At 37.4% G+C, this 21,924-nt stretch overlaps 1 protein-coding gene across 2 annotated transcripts in view; it reads right to left on the bottom strand.

The window, feature by feature from the left end:
- LOC150094612 (enoyl-CoA hydratase domain-containing protein 3, mitochondrial-like) overlaps positions 1–21,924 on the bottom strand; it is a 228,699-nt gene that overhangs the window by 126,496 nt on the left and 80,279 nt on the right. For both annotated transcript variants that reach the window (XM_090411285.1, XM_090411284.1), the window contains exon 4: positions 6,015–6,120. In XM_090411285.1, the coding sequence (XP_090267411.1) occupies positions 6,015–6,120 (106 nt within the window). The remainder of the gene's footprint in view (positions 1–6,014; positions 6,121–21,924) is intronic.

The following is a 21,924-nucleotide window of genomic DNA, read 5'->3' as shown; positions in this document are numbered from 1 at the left end:
GCAATTTTGGCAACTAGCATATGGAAATATGAGTTCTTTCATTGCATCAACCTTGGTATCACCTCAGGGTCTGGCTTCCACTGAAGGACCTCAATAAAGGTCGAAACTGGTCTGGGTAGTAAACCTTCCCATAATGCAAAGCATTATACACGTCCGCAAGGAGATGTGCTTTGCATTATGGGATAGTAAGGAAAGTGACGAGAACTTAGTCCATCTTTGCCACGAGTTGCCCCAGTCCTGAAGATAATTCAGGCGCAAACTTTGTTTGCTTACACTTCAATAAAGATTAAACTAAATATATAATTTATAGTCTAACTAAGTGAAAAAAACGTCAAAGATTACCAGCTGTATACTACATGGGTGGAACTGTACTCCCGGAAATTGACGAAGCCAGAGACTTGGGAGTGTTAGTGGATAGGGAGTTAAAGTTCAGGGGATATATAGCAAAAGTGGCTAAAGCAGCTCAGTTCTGATGAGCTGCTTTAGCATTACTTGGTTATTGAAGAATACGTTGATGAGCATAGACAAGTTATTGTTCCTCTTTATTGGGCCTTGATAAGACACGATCTTGACAAGTACTCACAGATCTGGGCACCAGGGTTTCTTAGTGATGAGGAGGAGAAGGTAGAAAGGATCCAGAAGTGAGTGACCAAGATGGTAGCAAGTCTATGGAATGAACTTTACAAGAACAGGTTGAAGATTTGTGGGTTACAGAAAATGATTGATATGCAGAAAAGGGGTGATATGATTGAGACACACAAATTACTGAAGGGTTTTTACAAGATTAATTCAGGGGGAATTTTTCTGAACAGGTCTGGTGGTGGGAGAACTAGGGGCCATTCATGGAAACTGAGTAAGAGTGTAGTTAGCAAGGGCGTTAGAACTAGGTTTTTTGCTTGGAGCAGTGGTAAATAAGTGGAATAAGTTGTGAGAGTCTGTTGTGGGTGCCATGACTATGAATGAGGGGACACAAAATTTAGGGGACACATAGCCAAAATTGTGAAGACAACAAGGCTTCTGGGAATGATGCGGAGGACACTGACGTGTAGGAGTAGGGAGATTCTTGTTCCGTTGTATAAGGCTTTGATTAGGCCACACATGGACTATTGTGCCCAGATTTAGTCACCGGGTTTTCAGAAGGATGAAGAGATGTTGGAAAGGTTCCAAAGGAGACTGACTAAGGTATTTCTGACCTCTGGAATGTCGAGTATGAGGAAAGATTGAGAAGATGTAATTTGCAGAGTATGGTGGACAGGAGGAAGAGGGGAGATATGATAGAGACCTACAAGTTGGTAAGGGGTTGTTATAGGATCAATGCTGGAGAAGGTTTACAGAGAATAGTGGGAGATTGGGGGAGAACCAGAGGTCATCCCTGGAAACTGTATAAAGAGGGTGTGAGTAGGGGAGTGAGAGGCAGGTTTTTTTCATGCAAAGTTGTGAATGATTGGAATGCCTTGCCTGAGAATATGGTGTCTGCAAAGAGTTTGAATGTGTTTAAAACACGGTATGATGAGCTGTGTGTGTGATAAAAGGACCTCCCAGATGAGTCTGACTCCATGAGGTCTTGGGGTGGTAATAATAATAATAATAATAATGAGTTCAAAGCATGTATGATAGATACTGCACAAATGTTGGATAGTTCTTGATATGTTTAGGGACTCCCTCAATGAGTCTAAAGGACTCCATGGAGTAGCCCATAGTAATAATAATATACTAACATCAAGAGAAATACACAAAAACTAGATTAAGAATAATTAATGTTTTATTTGGTCTACTTTTCTGTATGGAGCAGAAACATGGACAATAAACAAGGAAGACAGTAAATAACTGATGCTTTTAAGATATGAACATACAGAAGAGCATTGAAGATCTCATGAATTCAGAAGAGAAATTAAGTTTTGGAGATGATGGGTACTAAACTGGAACTAATAAAGCGCATACAAAAAAGAAAAATATCATATGTGGGCAATATTGTGAGGCATGAAGGTCTTCAAAAAAAGTTTTATTAGAGAAAAGAATTGAAGGCAAGCAAAAGAAAGGAAGGAAGAGAAGCAATACATGCACGTGGTCCAAAACATAAAGGGCTGGCTAGGCCTGAACTATATATAGAGAGCAGCCCAAGAGAGAAATAGATGGAGATGCATCTATAATTGTCAACCTGGATGGAGATGACACTTGCTAGAATATGACAGGACAATCTCAATGGTAATGATAGTCTAAAAATTGCAATCGTTTTTGAAATTATGGATTTTACAACTGTGTCATAACTAACTCTTTTTATTATCCCAACGTTTCGATCTTCATATCAAGATCATCATCTGGAGCATACACAAATATACAAGACAAGCTGAGTTACATTACAAACTCTAAGCTAGAGAAACAATGATTTGATCACATGTTATTCTAGTGACATGACCTCTAGTGGGAAAAAAAAAAAATTTATAAATTACATCAAGCTAGATTTAATTTAAGATAACATGAATAAACATTTTTTCTTATAGATAGTTTTCTTTCAGTAACAGTGATATCCTATTTTTAGTTTTACAATTGTTATTTTTGATTTAGGATCCTGGGTTTACTACAGTCCTGTTGATAGTTGTTCTTAGAGAGGAAGGTTCCATGGGTCGAATATATGCCTTCTATATGTATGGGATTTTTAGACCTTCATTACTGTTCAGATTGGGGTGGTTGATAATGATCTCACAGGCTTCCTTAAATTTGCATTCATACCATGTTTTAGTGTGATGTAGACAACTAGTGCTTTTCCAGTCAATTCTATATAAGGTGTTCAAGCGTATGATCAGAAAGGCCAGCTTCACCATAATTATTATATTTAATGTGTCATTTATGTTCTTTTTGTCTGATAGGAATTGTGCATCCTGTTTCTCCTATATATGGTATGTCACAGGTGCAGTGAATAAGATATACTCTAGGATGGGCCAGCAGGGGGAGTGGGTCTTTGAATGAGTTGAGTAAGCTTTTTAATTTTGCAGGGGATTTAAAGGTGGCTTTGAGGTTGTATTTTTGTAGTACTCTGTTTATTTTGTCTGATGTCCCTTTAATGTAGGGAATGGTTATAGTTTTGTTGTAGTCTCTGGTTTGTCTTTGTTTTTTATTGAGGTCTTGTAGGGAATTTTGTTAATAGTGTTTTGGCTGTACCCATTTTTTGTGGAAAGTATTGCTGATTACTTTAAATTCGTCTTTCAGTGCCTGTTCACTGGAGCATATTTTCAGAGCCCCGTTTTTTAGTGTATTGATGACATCTAGTTTTTGTGTTGGGTGGTGGTAGGAGTTTACGTGTATACATTGGCCAGTATGTGTCGGTTTTCGGTAAACTGTGAAGGAAAGATTGCCAGAAGGAAGACTTGTGACAAGTGTATCTAGAAACGAAAGTGTGTTCTGTTTTTTAATCTCAATTGTGAACTGTATGCATTTGTGTTGTTTGTTTAGGAGGCTAAGGAATGTGTCTAGCGACCATGGGACCAGATCGCGAAAACATCGTCAACGTATCCAAACCAGATTTTGGGTTTTAAAGAGGAAGAACCTAAAGCAAGTTGCTCAAAATGTTCCATGTAAAAGTTAGCAATTGGGGGGGGGATAATGGAGAGCTCATGGCTGTGCCTTCTTTTTGTAGGTAGAAAGCATTTTGCCATACAAAATAATCAGAACGTAATAAATGCGTAAAAACAACCATTCCCTACATTAAAGGGACATCAGACAAAATAAACAGAGTACTACAAAAAATACAACCTCAAAGCCACCTTTAAACCCCTTGCAAAATTAAAAAGGTTACTCAACTCGTCCAAAGACCCACTCCCTGTGCTGGCCCACCCTGGAGTATACCGTATTCACTGCACCTGTAACATACCATATATAGGAAAAACAGGATGCACAATTCCTATCAGAGAAAAAGAACATAAACGACACATTAAATATAATTATGGTGAAGCTGGCATTTCTGATGTTGCCCTGAACACCTTACATAGAATTGACTGGAAAAGCATTAGTTGTCTACATCACACCAAAACATGGTATGAATGCAAATTTAAGGAAGCCTGTGAGATCATTATCAACCACCCCAATCTGAACAGTAATGAAAGTCTAAAAATCCCATACATATAGAAGGCATACAGACCCACAGAACCTTCCTCTCTAAGAACAACTATAAACAGGACTGTAGTAAATCCAGGATCCTAAATCAAAAATAACAATTGTAAAACTAAAAATAGGATATCATTGTTACTGAAAGAAAACTATCTATAAAAAATGTTTATTCATGTTATCTTAAATTAAATCTAACTTGATGTAATTTATAATTTTTTTTTTTTGTTTTGTTTTTTTTCCACTAGCGGTCATGCCAGTAGAATAACATTTGATGAAATCATTGTTTCTCTAGCTTACGGTTTGTAATGTAACTCAGCTTGTCTTGTATATTTGTGTATGCTCCAGATGATGATCTTGATATGAAGATCGAAACGTTGGGATAATAAAAAGTTAGTTATAACACGGTTGTAAAATCCATAATTTTGAAAATGAATGCTGATCACCGTGTAACACTAAAAGAAAGGAATAAAAATTGCAATAATATGGACAACCCACATTTGTCCCATGTAGAATCTAGCAGATATGATCCAAAGAAAGCAAATTCAGGATGTTTAATACTCTGCTTCAAGATGTCACATAAAGTTCTCAATTTAAGCAAAAGGACTCTAGTTCAGAAATATAATAAATTAGACCTTTAGGTCACCCAGCGATCTCTAATTCCAGAACTTTAGGCACCAAACAAAATAATCACAATCTAAGTGAGACAGAAACTTCACAGGAACAGGACTGTAGGTCAATATTATTTGGGATCGGTGCAGGCATTAAACCAAAGCCTTTCAAAATAGAAGTAGATGATAACATTCTAATGCTTGAAGGATTTTTTTTTTCTAGTCATATAAAAATAACAAATCTCAAGATAATTAAACCCAACAGCTATTTATGTAATTTATGTATGTGTATAAAAAAAAAAAAAAAATTCACCAGCTGTCAGGCTATGATTAATGATTGGTCAAATTGATAATACTGTAGAATATTGGATGATGACATTAATATAACACTGAAGTGGTTGGCAATTACTTTATCTTAAATTGAAGTTATAACTCCAACATGACGGCAGCCTCCATAATTGTAGCACATTGAATGAAAATTGACATATAACAATGAAAGAAAGGATATGTGGTATAGGCACTTAGAAAAGTTAGCAGTATTCTATCAGAATCAGTATTTTGTAAACTAATAGTACATTAGTACTGTGGGCAGGGTTATGATTTTTATTATTATTATTTGTAGTTTTTTTTTTATTATTAATACCAACTGGTGTAATTTTGACTTTTTTTTTTTTTGGTTTTTTTTGAGGCCTTGAGTAAGACAAATGGTGGTATTACATCAGACATTGAAACTTATTTACCACTTGGTGGTGCTTGATTTAGACTTGTCTTTGAAGAATATGGATACTACACCTTGACCTCTGCCTACACTGGTTAACTCCTAGATAGTTTCATCCAGAATGATGGATTAATTACTCCTTACTTAAGAGGGCAATTATATCTAAAGATACTAACAAGCAGAAACATGAAAATAAATAAAAATTATTGCTGCAGAGCAACCAGACTTTCGCAATCAAATTTTAGACTTTCAAGGTTCAGTCATGTTAGGTATTTCGAATATTGCAATCCATATCAGATACCCAGAAGAGCAAATCCTTTTTCAAAATTTGCAGACTGATAAATGGTTGGTAAACAGCAGTTGAAGAATTTAGTGAAGGTGTTTTTAGAACAATGGTATAATAATTTGCAAACAGAATTGTCAGAAAAAGTGGTAAGGCTTGGAACTTTGATTTTTTTATATCTGAAATAATGCATTCTTTCAATCTTGAGAGTTCGTAAGTATGATAAGATTTATTTTTTACAGGTATTATTCGATTATCTTAATTTATACATGAGCAAAATAGTTAAATGAATTTTCCTAACCTCGAACCTGTGCAATTACTGGTACTGGTAACTTTGGAATAGCAGTCATCACTTCAGTACACTGTTTAAAGATTTTCTCATGGAATTCTTTTCCTGTTTCTGATTGCTTATATATATATATATATATAAAAAAATAAATAAATAAATAAAATAAGATTGAAATTTTCCATACCATCACTATCTCAACATCAATAAGTGAATTAAACTCTGAGTAAGTTTTTCAAAAAATTTACAAAATAATAAACATAATCCAAAATAAGACATGGTTGATTGACTGTGCGAATAATCAGACTTTGCAATCACAGTCACTCCTTGAACTGTAGCTGGGTTCTGCTTCAGTCATCTAGTTGTAAGTCAAAAATCACTACATGAACTAAAAGGATACATGAACAATTAACATATAAAATGCAAAAATGTGTAGGTGTTTTGTTATACTTTTTTAATAAATTTTACTCTTTATTTCTAGTGAAATAATATAATGTACAATTATTCTAATCTTTAAACGTACCTGTGGCATGACTATAAATAATAAATTACACGATGACCACAGTTATCATGTAATTAACTAATTACATTAATTTACATTAATTAGTTAATGTAATTAGTTAATTAACTTTAACAAAATGAAAGTACAGATATTTTGTACTGAAAATAACAGTACATCACCAGTGTGCAGAAACAAGCAAATCAAAGGAACGGAATACAGAGTACATACAGCAGTCGGTGGTTTACCAATTAAAAACTGTTGCTGTGTGCAAGAAATTAATATTAATAAATAATGTTAAAAATATTAAAAACTATTTTTGATGGTTACATGAGATAAGAATCTCCCAAACTTTTGGAAGAGACAGACAATCATTCCGATTCAGATTTGGCCGACATAAAAGGGCTTTGCAACTTTCTTTGAAAAGGCATTCATATTTAAACCTGCATCTATGGAGAAGACAAGCTTCATCCCACTGGATATTGTGTTTAGTGTCAATACTATGTTGTGCCAGACCAGCCTTTTGAGATTTCATGTATTTGATATAATATTGATGTTCATTAATTCCTTTTTTCACAGAATGGCCTGTTTGTCCAAAGTATGTAGATTACATTCACACGGAATCTGATAAACACCAGCTAATGATAAAGGTGCCAGTTTTTCTTTTGTAGATGGCAACAGATGAAAAATTTTCTTGATAGGAAAATATGTGGGAATGAGATGATACTTCTTCAAAATTCTACCAATCGGTTCGGGGATGCCAGAAATATAAGGGATTGGAACCCTGCGGTCTGTTGAAGAGTCCTGAGGTATTGGAACATAGAAGTCAATTATCTGCTGGATTTGATTAGGGTTGTAACCATTAAATTCCATTAACGTTTTGATAGTGAGAAGTTCTTGTTGTAAGCTTGAGGGAAAGGAGCACACCTTATGTGCTCTATTAATTAAAGATTTCATGACACCAATTTTTTGAGAGGTGTGATGGGCAGACCTTTTGATGAATGTATCAGCCAGTAAAGGTAGATTTTTGATAAACACTGGTTGATAAATTACCAGAGGCTGTGCATGTAAGATGGATGTCCAAGAATGGTAAACTACAAGCATTTTCTTTTTCCATGGTGAACTGAATGTGTGGGTGAAGGCTATTGATCTGTTTGTAGGAAAGTGGTAAGTTCATTTTCAGAATGAGGTCAAATAGCAAAGACATCATCAACATAACAAAACCACTGAGAGGATTGTGGATGAATGGATGAGAACAAGGTATCTTCCAGATGGTTCAAAAAATAGTTTGCCAAAGGTGGAGACAGAGGGCTTCCCAAGGCAGTACTTTCAACTTGTCTATAGAGCTTGTTTTTCCAGCTGAAATATCCTGATTGTATAACAAATTCAAAAATCTTTGCAATATCAGGAGGGTAATGATCATATAGTAAATTAACAGTGTCAGATAATGGAATGTTGGTAAAGAAGGAAAAATGTCAAAGCTGATTAACAAATCCGACTCGTGTATTTGAATATCCTCGATTTTCTCAAGAAAATGTGTTGAATTGATGAATGATCTAGATTGTTCAATATGGTCAGTTAATAAATGTGACAGAAATTTAGCAATTCTATTGGTGGGAGAGTCAATACAATTCACGATGGGTCTTACTGGATAACCTTCTTTATGAATTTTTGGGAGGCCATATAAATGAGAAGTTATTCCAAAATGAGTGCATAACTTGTCCACAGTATTTTGATCCCAACTAACAACTTCATCAAGCAGCTTATTTAATAGTTTAATTTGTGTTTTTGTAGGGTTATAATTAATTTCTTGATAGGTGGAGGTATCCTGTAAAAGGCAGTCTATTTTTCTCTCATAGTCAGCCTTATCCATTACCACTACTGCTTTTCCTTTATCTGCTTTCGAAACAGATACATTACTATTTTTTTCTTAATAGCGCATGGGTTTCAAAATAGTGAACGCCTTTTCAAAGAAAGTTGCGAAGCCCATTTACATCGGCCAAATCTGAATCGGAACGATTGTCTCTCTCTCCCAGAAGTTTGGGAGATTCTTATCTTGTGTAACCATCAAGAATAGTTTTTAATATTTTTAATGTTATTATTAATATTAATTTCTAGCATGTCTAGCAGAGTACATACGCCGACTGCTGTATGTACTCTGTATTCCAGTTCCTTTGATTTGCTTGTTTCTACACACTGATGATGTATTGTTATTTTCAGTATAAAATATCTTTCATTTCATTAAAGTTAATTACTGTGGTTATCGTATAATTTATTATTTATTTAATATGCAATTATTATTGTCATCAAAGACCTCCAGGGAGTCAATCACCAACAACAGATATACCTTCTCTAAAACTCATTCACAATGGATGCACTCGCCACTTCAACAAGCAAACTGTTCCATTCACTCACTATTCTGTGAAAGGAAAATCTGGCTCTTTCCCATTTCTCAATACTGCACACAAACTTCTGTGCATGCCCTTCTTGCTTTTCCCTATCTTCCAAATAACAAAAAGTTTCATTAGCTGACAACCTAGAACATCCTATGAAGTTTATAGACCTCAATCAATATCATTCCTCTTTCTATTTATCAATGCCTGCAGTTCACATTTGCAATCCGTCCTCATAATCTACATTCCATAATCCAGATATCATCTTTGCACCCTTTCTGCATTTCTTTATCTCCTACAAACTCAGGAGACCGTATCTGTGAAGTGGTCAAACCAAAGCCTAGTAACATTCGTTTCAGCATTGCAATTATCCTCTGAGTAACATCTGTAATGTGACATTTGAATTTCATTCCCTATATGCCATTATGCCAAGATCCTTATTCAACAATTTACTGTAACATAATTTCACCAATATAATACACCATTGGAAATCTTATCACTTTAAAGCAAAACTTTACACTTATTAACAATGAACTGACAGTCATTATTTGTCCACTATTCCAGATTATTCAAATGATTCTCTAAGTGCTGCATATCATCACTAGTATATTGATTGCCTTGCCTATCTTTGCATCATTAACAAACAAATGAACATCTCCTGTCAGGTCTCTCCCATTATCATTAATGCATAGAATGAATACAATAATACAAAGATAAGAAGTGCATCAGGAGGATGAATGCAGAGGAGGAGAACAGTTCATTTGAAACTATCTGGTGTAAGATAGAGGCCAATAGTATGAACTGCCCTCTGTATCCATCCTCCTGATGTACTTCTCATCTTTTTGGCTCCAATTTGTTTGTTATTGTTAGCAATGCCCCATCCTGTTCCTTCTGTCCTATCTGAAGATACTATATCCTTCGCATGCTATTACTATGACTATATCATCCTTGGTAAACCAACTCTCACTAATCCCTGTAACTTTTGGCCAATTTGAGCTAACCAGTGCTAAAAACCAGTTCTCCTGCAATCATTACTCAACCTGCACTCATTGTGCTAATTGGCTGCTGCTGTAATCCAAGGAGTAGAAGGAAGAATGTAGATGATGCACTGGTATTTAGCAAGATGAGTGCAAGTTGAGTAATTATTATGGGGAACTTCAACTATAGGGACATAGATTGAGAGAAGGAAGGTCACAGGGGAAGAAGGAAATGGAGTTTATAGAGCTACTGAGAGATAACTACCTGAACCAGCATGCAAGGTCTGAGAGTGCTGGATCTGATCAAAGTGTTAGAGAACTTAACAGTAACTAATCTAGATACACTGTCTACACTTCAGGAAAGTGATCATGAGGTCTTAACCTGGTCTAAATTATGCATGCCTGGGAGATTGCCAGGCATGCATAATTTTCTGTTATAAAGGAGTATACGTGGATAAATTAAAGATGACAAGAAATTACATTTTTGATTTAATCCTTTATCCAAGAGTAAGTAAAGAAAGTTTGCACATGAAGTATCTTCATGACTAGGCTACGGTCGTGTAGATACTTCACGCACAAACTTTCTTTGCTACACTTAGATAAAGGATTAAACCAAATATATAATTTGTTGGCATCTTTAATTTATAATCTAACCAAGTGAAAAAACTTTCAAAGGTATATGCGGCATTATAAAGCACGATTACAGTTAAGAACCTGAGGTGTTACATTTTAACATCGTGCAATTACTTTCCCACTTACTAACCTATAAGTAGCCTGGATGGAATTCCATTCATCTGGATCACCTCCCAAACATGCTTGTTTCCCTGACTCTGCATAACACTTTCTCAAGACTCTTGACACTAAATCCACTTAAATATAAGCTATCCACTTTATGTAAATCCTTCAATCAAACTTAATCCACACATCCAGAAACTCCACACCATTCTTCCTGCACAATCTGCACACTGACTCATTGGCATTCAGTGTTCTCTACCTCAGCTCACCTCTATCATACCATACCTCTATCATAAATTTTACTTTCTCATTCTTTTTAGCATGCACCAGAAACTCTTTCATATCTTTTCCCTATTTATTGCATTCATCACATATATTATTAATTGGATTCGAGGATACATTGTGGTTGGTTGGTGAATTCAGCGCTTGTGTAAAACCGGTGATTTTTGTCCAGGTTTGTTCTTCTAGGCTAAAAGTTATTGGCATTAGCAGGACATGAATGGCAGAAAATGATACAACTAGTAGGATAGAATGTGAAAGCTATAGTAATTTCATGGAAGATAGAGAGAGAAAAGAATGGGGCATGAGTGAGGTGGTGATTGCAGATAAACTACAACTAAGAAAAGTAATTCAGCAGAAGGTCAGCGAAAGCAGTGCATTTTAGCCCATCTGTTAATTGGTGCTATAGGCTAGGGGAGGCAATGGATGATGTGGATTGAACTTATAAGGAACTCATGAACCTTGTGAGTATAGGTTGAAGATTTGTGAGTTACAGAAACTGTTTGATAGGCAGAAATGTGAGGATATCCTCCTAATTAAGCTAGAGCATGATTAACAGGTGTGAGGACTATATTTTTTGCTTGGAAAGTGGCAAATCAGTGGATCGGGTTGCCATATTCTTTTGTAGATGGCTTGTTGGTGAATGAGTTCAACGTAAAGTATGACAGATATTGTACAAATGTTAGTTTGTGCTTAGCAAAATGTTAAAGACATCTTTTGATGAGACCACAGACTCCATGGAGATACATATTTAACAGTAAATAATAATATTCCATTTTTGTTTCTTTCAAACCCATTTATTATTATTTTCTCAGACTTCTCTATGAAGTCACTCGTTATGAGAACCATGTATTCATCATTATTCACACAATACTTATCATACTTTTCATTGAACTCGTTCATCAGTGAAGCATTCAAAATGATCTCTAGTAAAGTCATTCTGCCCATTCACCACTCTCCAAGAAAAAAATCCTAGTCGTAACACCCTTGAAAATAATTGCACTCACACAATTTACCAGCATTATGCCCTGTTCTCCTCCTGCCTATCATGTATTGTAAAAGATTTTGGTGTCAGTCCTATAGAATCCCTTTAATGATTTATATACTTCTATCTGGTTCCCTCTTTTTCTAAAGCCTGATGATTGTTCTCTGTAGCCCAAGACTTCATCCCCCATGGAATCCAGGTGATTAGATCTGCATGCAGGGATTCAGATGAGGCTTATATTATAAATGTGAATAATAACCTCCCTATTCCTTCATTTCAGTGTGTTCTTCAACAGCCAAGTAATCTGATGTGCTGTTTTGCCAACCTTTTTTCATTTGTCCTCTTAACTTCAACTCTCTGTGCACAATCACTTCAAAGTCCCTGGTCTTATCGATGTAGTACATAGTTCATGATCTCTTCATCTCAAAGTGCAAGGTCTTTAACTTGGCCCATTAAACTGGTAGTCATTATCCTTTACCTACACTGCCAGTATATTTAAGTCATCCTGCATGATCTCTACATCTACATTGGCATTCAGTCTTCTAGCATTCCATCAGTAAACAACTGAATATTTCCTTTATCATCGATGTATAAATTAAATAGCAGCAAAGTACTATGCCACGTGTGATAACTAATCATCTTCCTTCTCCTGGATTCCCAATGTATTACTCTGATGTCTGTCCACCAGCCTCTTATCCAAATCACTAGCTTCATAACCATCCTCATTTGCTCTACTTTATGTAACAGTGTCATGTGGAATCCTGTCATATGCCTTTTGAAGTCCAGAAGTATGACTGTATAGCATTTCCTTTATCAATCTCAATTGTCAATTTATTATAGAAAAGTAGATTACTATGGCAAAACTTACCCTTCAAAAAACTGTTGTCACTATGAAGTGTCATATTCCTGTCAACCCAGTCTTGAATTCTGCTTTCTAATTTATCCAATGCCTTAATCACTACTCCTGAGATATACTGATTGGCTTATATTTTGCTACCCTCTGTCTTTGAGCCTCCTTTAACCACACTACCAGCCAAGATGTATATATATGTCCAGGTTATCAGGGATGTGAAGTGCAGATTAAAATTGTAATACCATTGATATTACATTGAAATATATGATGGATACGAAGCGTATGAGAATGCGTATTTGATCCATAATGACCAGTAAGGTGGTTAAGCAATGGAACTATTTTGCCCTCTTTTTACTCATAAGCACTTCTGAGAATTGAGACTTGGTTTGTTCATAGTAACTGCTATTCCCTTGCACGTTCTTCTAATACATGGACTGATATGCTGTTAAACCCATAGCCATATTTGCATGAAAGTTCTGCAGTATCCTAAGCACCTCCATTTCGTCTACCTTTCTTCTCACATCTGGCTCTGCATTATCTCCACTTGGATGATATGATGGTATGTGCTCTCAAAAGCATCATTCAGTAACTCAATTATTTCATTTTCTTCTGTTATGTTCCTACTATCAGCACTCATTAAAGTCATGTTTTCATAGTCATTCTTCCATTTATTCACTGCACAGCCAAAGAACTCTTTGGCTATGTTTTGTTACTGCTAATGGGCTTGCTAATCACCTCCTCTTCATATACCCTCCATAACTTTTTTTCCACTTCTGCAACTCCTTCTTAATGATACTGCTCACCATCAGATACATCATCAAATTCCTGCCATGTACCCTCAAGGTGTGTACAGGATATGATAGTACTACATGAAAAATTTACATCATTACTAACTTCCTATCTACAATTTTCCTCCAAATCAGCCTGTTACTTGTCAAAACTACAACATTATCAGACCTTATTTTTCTATCGTCTAAGGCACTTTGTACTGTATCAATCCACCTATATCTTGGTCTTCCTCTGGGTTGTTTTCCTGCAAACCTGACAGAGAACACTTGTTTTGCTAATCTTTCCTTGCCCATTCTGTTTAAGTGACCATACTACCTGAGATTAGCTCTGCTAACGCATTCCTGGATGCTGACAATGTCATGTTCCTTCCTGATATTCTCGTTTTTAATATAATATTGCCATCGATGCCATCTGTTCATGCCTCTAATCTTTCTCAGGGCTCTCATATCTGCAGTCTTTAGTCTTTCTTTGGTCAAGTGTTTTCTTTTGACCCAGCTCTCAGACCCACAAGTTAAAACTGGTTTGAATACTGCCTTGTATACTGCTAATTTAGTGTTCCGAGTAATTTCTCTCTTATTCCATATGAATTTATTCAATTGACTTCCTACCATACCAGCTTTGTTGATTCTACTGTCTATTTCCATATTTAATTTACCATCTTCAGTAAAAATCGTGCCTAAATAGCTGAAATGTTTTACTTGTTCCACAGGTTCTCCATTCACAACACAGTTGACATTTTCAATGATTCTGCCTATTTTCATTGTCTTTGTCTTTTTATTGCTGACCTTCATACCATATCTATTACAACAGTTATTCAATTTAGTCAGGGAATCTTGCAGACTTGTAGTGGATTTATTTAGAAGTATAACATCATCATCCGCATAAAGCAAAGAGCTGACATTAACATCTCCAATTTTGATATCATGTTTAATACCACTTTCCTTCATAATGTGATCCATATAGATAATGAATAACAGAGGGAATGATGTACATCCTTGTCTCACACCAGATTTAACATCAAACCATCTTCCTGTACTTCCTTCAATTCTAACTGCTCACTTGCAACTTAAATAAAGACTAAGTATTGCTTGATATAATGCCTCATTGACACCATATAACTGTAGCGTATTGAATAACTTTTCTCTTGGCACCTTGTCATATGCCTTTTCCAGATCGACAAAACTTAAATACAGATCGTTGTTATATTCCCATGCTTTCTTAACTATTTGTTGTAAAGTGAAGATCTGATCCTGACAGCCTCTATTTGGCCAGAATCCAGCTTGTTCTTCACCAAGCTTTTCTTCCACAATTCTTCTCAACCTTTTCTCAAGTATACTTGCATAGATCTTGCCAGGAACACTCAGTAGGGAAATACCTCTGTAATTCTCACATTCAGTTTTATTTCCATTTTTATATATGGGTACTATTAGAGCTCTACTCCAATCATCGGGAATTCGTTCCTCTGTCCAGGCTTTCTGAACTATGCAGTGCATCCACTGTAAAACATTTATACCACCATACTTCAGCATTTCTGGTCGAATATCATCTACTCCTGCTGCCTTTCCACATTTCAAGCCTTTGATAGCTTTTTCTATTTCAAGTATGGATATGTATTCCTGACTTGTGGTGTACAAAAGATCTAAATTCTATTTATCGTGCCCTCTAATGTTGAAAAAAAAAAAAAAATCATTATAGCTATGTGGGAGTTGCTCTTCCGATGACAGTCTCCCAAATTTTTGGCAAATTAATGCAACCGTACTTGTTCAGGTTAGGAGAATTCTTCAAAGCCATTGCTGACTCAAAAAATAAATCTTTCAGATCTGTATCAACTCCTAAATAGCACATTTGTTTTCTTCCATCTAATCCTGTATGAAGGAGTATCCAACATGTGGCCTGCCAATCCTGACTTGCTATAGTAATAGTAGAAATGTATTTTTTATGTTCTTTCAGGTGGATGTTAACTGGTCTTCCTGTTTGTCCATAGTAGGCCAAGTCACAGTCACAAGGAACTTCATACATCCCTGGATGTGCTAAAAAGTGAAGTTTATCCTTAGGCGAGCAGATCAGAGTTGCGGGTTTTACGTGCAGTTTGGCCATGTTTCATCAGTACTTTGGCTAACTTTTCTGATGTACCTCTGACATAGGGAATAGAGATGGTCATGTTGTGTTCTTGTGTATTAGGAGAGGGAGGAGTAATGGGGCTGTATAATATTTTATCTATTTTGTAGGGAATGTAGTCGTTGGCTAAGCACCTATGGTGCAGATATTCGAGTTCTGTGGTCAGAGCTGTATCGTTAGAATAAATGGCTCTGGCTCTCTGTGTGAGTGTTTTTAAAATGCCATACTGTTGGACTGGAAGATGATGTGATTGTTTATGTAGGTATCTTCCAGTGTGTGTGTTGGCTTTCTGTAAATGAAAAAAGATAGTGATCCATCTGAAAGGCGGGTGACTAATGTGTCAAGAAATGGTAAACAGTTATTAGATCCTTTTTCTACTGTGAATTGGATTTTGGGGGTGTTGACTGTTTAGGTAGGTGACAAATGCATCCAAAGTGTTTTGTCCATGGGGACAAATGGCAAACACATCATCTACATAGCATAACTCAACTAATGGCTTGTATGTAGCTGTGGTAAGTACTCTGTTTTCAAAGTATTCCATGTAAAAGTTTGCAAAGTGGGGAGAGGGGTGGGGGAACCCATAACAGTACCATTAACCTGTTTGTAGATTTTTCCTCCCCATGTAAAGTAACCTGCATACATAGTAAATTTGAATAATTCAAAAATATGAGGAGAAAATTTATACTTATTCTTGTTGAGAGGCTTATATGCTGGTTAAACATGATAACTAATATTTAAGGAATTGACAGCGTATACTAGAAATACAGATTAAATAAACTTTAATTTATACTTTCCGATATTTCGGCGAACGTCACGTTGCCATCTTCTTGGGAACTTACTACTAAGACACGTGCACACAAGTACTAATAACAGCAAATGAGACTAAAGCTAGGAAGCTAGCGTTTTCCTAAAGTCCTGATGGTGCCCCCTGGCAGGCTATATTGGTAGTTCTTGGCCTTTGGGCTGAAGTTCTTCTGATAAACGTTTCCCAAATTTGGGGCAGTCTCATGCATCCAAATTTGTTGAGGTTTGGCATGTTCCTAAGGGCCGAGGCTGATTCCATGAATAGTCTTTCATACTTGAACTTGCTACGGTGTATTACTGTGGCTTTCTTCCATCTTATTCTGTGGCGAGTATCCAGAGCGTGGTCTGCAAGCCCAGAGTGGCTGTACTGGTGAAATCGGATGTAATCCTTGTGTTCTGAGATTCTGATATTTGCTGTCCTGCCTGTTTGGCCAAAGTAGGACAGTTTACAGCTGCAAGGGGACCTGGTATACACCAGGTAGGTCTAGGGGGAGTGGTTGGTCTTTGGTGGAGCAGATAAGGGATGCCAGTTTTCTATGTGGTCTGTAACAAGTGGTCAAGTCATGTTTTTTTAGGATTTTATTGATTTTTTCCGAGGTGCCTCGGATGTAGGGAATGGTGATGGATTTAGAGTAATCTTTATTGTGAAGGGGAGGGGGTGGTGGGATGTGGATAACTGGGTTAAGTATTTTTTGGATTTTTTGGAGGGGGTAGCCGTTGGCTGAGAAGTGTCACGGATGTGATTTAGTTCAGTGGTTAGGGCTTGATCATTAGAACAGATTATTTTTGCCCTGTTGAATAATGTTTTAATAACTCCATATTGTTGTGAGGGGGGGGGGTTGTTGGTGAATGTATCTGCCTGTATGGGTGGGTTTTCTATAAACTGAGAAAACCAAGGTTCCATCAGGTTGGCGGATGACTAGTGTGTCTAGGAAGGGGAGGTTATTGTTTTCCTCTTTTTCCAGGGTGAATTTGATTCTAGGGTGTTGGTTGTTTAAGTGTGTTAGGAAGGAGAGGAGTGAATCCAGGCCATGTGGCCAAATAGCGAAGACATCATCAACGTAGCGAAGCCATATGGTAGGTTTTTGTGGGGCTGATTTTAAGGCTTTCTCTTCAAACGTCTCCATGAAGAAGTTGGCCAAGGGTGGGGAAAGTGGTGAACCCATGGCTGTCCCCTCTATCTGTTTGTAGAATTTTTCCTGCCAAACGAAATAGCCTGAGTTCATTGTAAACTGAAATAGGGCTGAGATATCGGGAGGAAATTTAGCTTGGATTAGCTCTAAGGTTTCTTTGAGGGGGACATTCGTGAATAGGGAGGAGACATCAAAACTGACCATTATGTCATTATGTTGGAGTGTAAGGTTTTCTATACTGGCTTTGAAGTGGGCTGAGTTTTTTATGTGTGATGGTGTATTGCCAGTATAGTGTGAGAGCGCTTTGGCTAAATGCTTGGCTAGTTTGTAAGTGGGGGAATCAATGCCATCCACTATGGGACGTAATGGCACATTTTTTTTGTGTATTTTTGGGAGCCCATATATGCGGGGGGGGGGGGGTCTAGAGTTATAGGGTTTTAGTCTGTTGGTAATCTCCACAGGCCAAGAAGTGACCTTCTTAAGGAGCCTATAGAGTTTTCTAATTTGTGAGTTGGTGGGATTGTAATCAATGGGGAGGTAAGTGGAACGATCTAATAATAAAGCCTTGAGCTAACCTGTGTAGTCTTTAAGATTGAGTACCACAGTGGCGTTCCCCTTATCCGCTTTGGTGATCACTATTTTTTTTTTGTTTCTCTTCAATTCTTGTAGTGCCTTGTATTCACTAATGGATATGTTGGATTTTGGAGGTTTTGCTTTATTGAGAACACAGGCTACATCCAATCTAATATCGTTGGCGATGTGGTTTGGAAGTTGGCAAATCCCGCGTTCAATTTGGATCATTAATTCCTCGGCCGGTAATTTCTTAGGAGCAATGCCGAAGTTGTGACCACGTGACAGAGTGCTTCTGACTTTAAGGTAACTGACGAATGGTTAACAACAGTGTTGGTTTGCAGTTTAGGTTTGGACCCCCGAGTTCTTTATTACTTTATCAAACTTGTTGATATGTCGGCTCCGTACTCGTTCAAATTCTTTTTTAGCTGCTGTACACGAGACGTCATGTAGGATCGACAAAAGCTCGTGATTCAGCGTAAGTGAAAGCTCATTTTCTAGCGTTGAAATAGCTCTGTTTATGTCAGCTAGGGAACCCTCGTGTAGCAGTAATTTGCTCCCGAAGTAATGCCTGGCTAGCGCGGTCGTAAATACGGAGAGCTTTCTGTGAGAAGAAGCGGTGTTTAAATTTCACACAGTTCGGGATGACATGATTATCCCGGCAGCGTTTTAGGAATGCCAGACGGTTAAGTTGTCTGGATAATTTCAGCTTCAGTTTGCCGTAATGGCGGGCCTTGCGTGCGAAGAGATCTCCGTGGATGATCATTATTCTTGTTGAGCTTTCACTTACACTGAATCACGAGCTTTGGTCGATCCTACATGACGTCTCGTGTACGGCAGCTAAAAAAGAATTTGAACGAGTACGGAGCCGACATATCAACAAGTTTGATAAAGTAATAAACAACTCGGCGTCCAAACCTAAACTACAAACCAACACTGTTGTTAACCTTTCGTCAGCTACCTTAAAGCCAGAAGCACTCCACGCTCTGTCACGTGGTCACAACTTCGTCATTGCTCCTAAGAAATTACCGGCCGAGGAATTAATGATCCAAATTGAACGCGGGATTCGCCAACTTCCAAACCACATCGCCAACGATATTAGATTGGATGTAGCCTGTGTTCTCAATAAAGCAAAACCTCCAAAATCCAACATATCCATTAGTGAATACAAGGCACTACAAAAATTGAAGAGAAACAAAAAAAAAAATAGTGATCACCAAAGCGGATAAGGGGAACGCCACTGTGGTACTCAATCTTAAAGACTACACAGGTTAGCTCAAGGCTTTATTATTAGATCGTTCCACTTACCTCCCCATTGATTACAATCCCACCAACTCACAAATTAGAAAACTCCATATGCTCCTTAAGAAGGTCACTTCTTGGCCTGTGGAGATTACCAACAGACTAAAACCCTAAAACTCTAGACCCCCCCCCCGCATATATGGGTTCCCAAAAATACACAAAGAAAATGTGCCATTACATCCCATAGTGGATGGCATTGATCCCCCCACTTACAAACTAGCCAAGCATTTAGCCAAAGCGCTCTCACACTATACTGGCAATACACCATCACACATAAAAAACTCAGCCCACTTCAAAGCCAGTATAGAAAACCTTACACTCCAACATAATGACATAATGGTCAGTTTTGATGTCTCCTCCCTATTCACGAATGTCCCCCTCAAAGAAACCTTAGAGCTAATCCAAGCTAAATTTCCTCCCGATATCTCAGCCCTATTTCAGTTTACAATGAACTCAGGCTATTTCGTTTGGCAGGAAAAATTCTACAAACAGATAGAGGGGACAGCCATGGGTTCACCACTTTCCCCACCCTTGGCCAACTTCTTCATGGAGACGTTTGAAGAGAAAGCCTTAAACTCAGCCCCACAAAAACCTACCATATGGCTTCGCTACGTTGATGATGTCTTCGCTATTTGGCCACATGGCCTGGATTCACTCCTCTCCTTCCTAACACACTTAAACAACCAACACCCTAGAATCAAATTCACCCTGGAAAAAGAAGAAAACAATAACCTCCCCTTCCTAGACACACTAGTCACCCGCCAACCTGATGGAACCTTGGTTTTCTCAGTTTATAGAAAACCCACCCATACAGGCAGATACATTCACCAACAATCCCACCACCCCCTCACAACAATATGGAGTTATTAAAACATTATTCAACAGGGAAAAAATAATCTGTTCTAATGATCAAGCCCTAACCACTGAACTAAATCACATCCGTGACACTTTCTCAGCCAACGGCTACCCCCTCCAAAAAATCCTTAACCCAGTTATCCACAACCCACCACCCCCTCCCCTTCACAATAAAGATTACTCTAAATCCATCACCATTCCCTACATCCGAGGCACCTCGGAAAAAATCAATAAAATCCTAAAAAAACATGACTTGACCACTTGTTACAGACCACATAGAAAACTGGCATCCCTTATCTGCTCCACCAAAGACCAACCACTCCCCCTAGACCTACCTGGTGTATACCAGGTCCCTTGCATCTGTAAACTGTCCTACTTTGGCCAAACAGGCAGGACAGCAAATATCAGAATCTCAGAACACAAGGATTACATCCGATTTCACCAGTACAGCCACTCTGGGCTTGCAGACCACGCTCTGGATACTCGCCACAGAATAAGATGGAAGAAAGCCACAGTAATACACCGCAGCAAGTTCAAGTATGAAAGACTATTCATGGAATCAGCCTCGGCCCTTAGGAACATGCCAAACCTCAACAAATTTGGATGCATGAGACTACCCCAAATTTGGGAAACGTTTATCAGAAGAACTTCAGCCCAAAGGCCAAGAACTACCAATATAGCCTGCCAGGGGGCACCATCAGGACTTTAGGAAAACGCTAGCTTCCTAGCTTTAGTCTCATTTGCTGTTATTAGTACTTGTGTGCACGTGTCTTAGTAGTAAGTTCCCAAGAAGATGGCAACGTGACGTTCGCCGAAATATCGGAAAGTATAAATTAAAGTTTATTTAATCTATATTTCTAGTATACGCTGTCAATTCCTTAAATATTAGTTATCATATTATAAAATTTATACTTGATCAAATCCAGAGTGTCTATAAGTGATACATTTGTAAATAAAGAGGTGACATCAAAACTAACCATTATGTCTGGAGTTTTTAGAATACAATTTTTAATTAGTGTTTTGAAATGGACTGAATTTTTTACAAAAGTAGAGGAGTTGCCAGTAAGAGGAGCAAACGACTTGGCTAACTGTTGAGCCAGTTTATACGTAGGACTATCTATGCTATCGACTATGGGGCGTAGGGGATTATTAGGTTTGTGGATTTTTGGTAATCCATAAATACGAGGTGGTTTAACATGAAGTGGTTTTTATTTTTTTTGGTGATTTCTTTGGACCAGGAAGTCACTTTTTTAGTAATTTTCAGACTTTTTTTTCTTTGAGACATAGTGAGTCTCGATCTATTGTTTGGTACATGGAACTGTCACATAGGAGATCTTGCATTTTTTGTTATAATCTTCTTAACTCCTGGCTTCGCACTTTGCCTCCAATGCATGCAATAACTATCAATGGCAAATACTCCCAGTCATTCCAACTACCCAACATACAATGCCCGCTATATCCTTTTACCAGAAAAAAGATCAGAAACCTATTGTCTAAATTAGACACAAAAAACAATCTCCTGGTCCTGATTACATTCCTCCAATTGTCCTGAAAGTCTGTGCACCAGAACTGACTCCAATCCTATGCTGCCTGTACATACTCTCTTACACGACTGGTATATATCCCAAAGCTT

The sequence above is a fragment of the Typopeltis vanoorti genome, chromosome 21 (assembly GCF_054136105.1).
Source record: "Typopeltis vanoorti isolate ZY-2024b chromosome 21, IOZ_Tvanoo_1.0, whole genome shotgun sequence".
Lineage (NCBI taxonomy): Eukaryota > Metazoa > Arthropoda > Arachnida > Uropygi > Thelyphonidae > Typopeltis > Typopeltis vanoorti.
The sequence above is the reverse complement of the archived record's forward strand: the minus strand, read 5'-3'. Positions and strand labels throughout refer to the sequence as shown.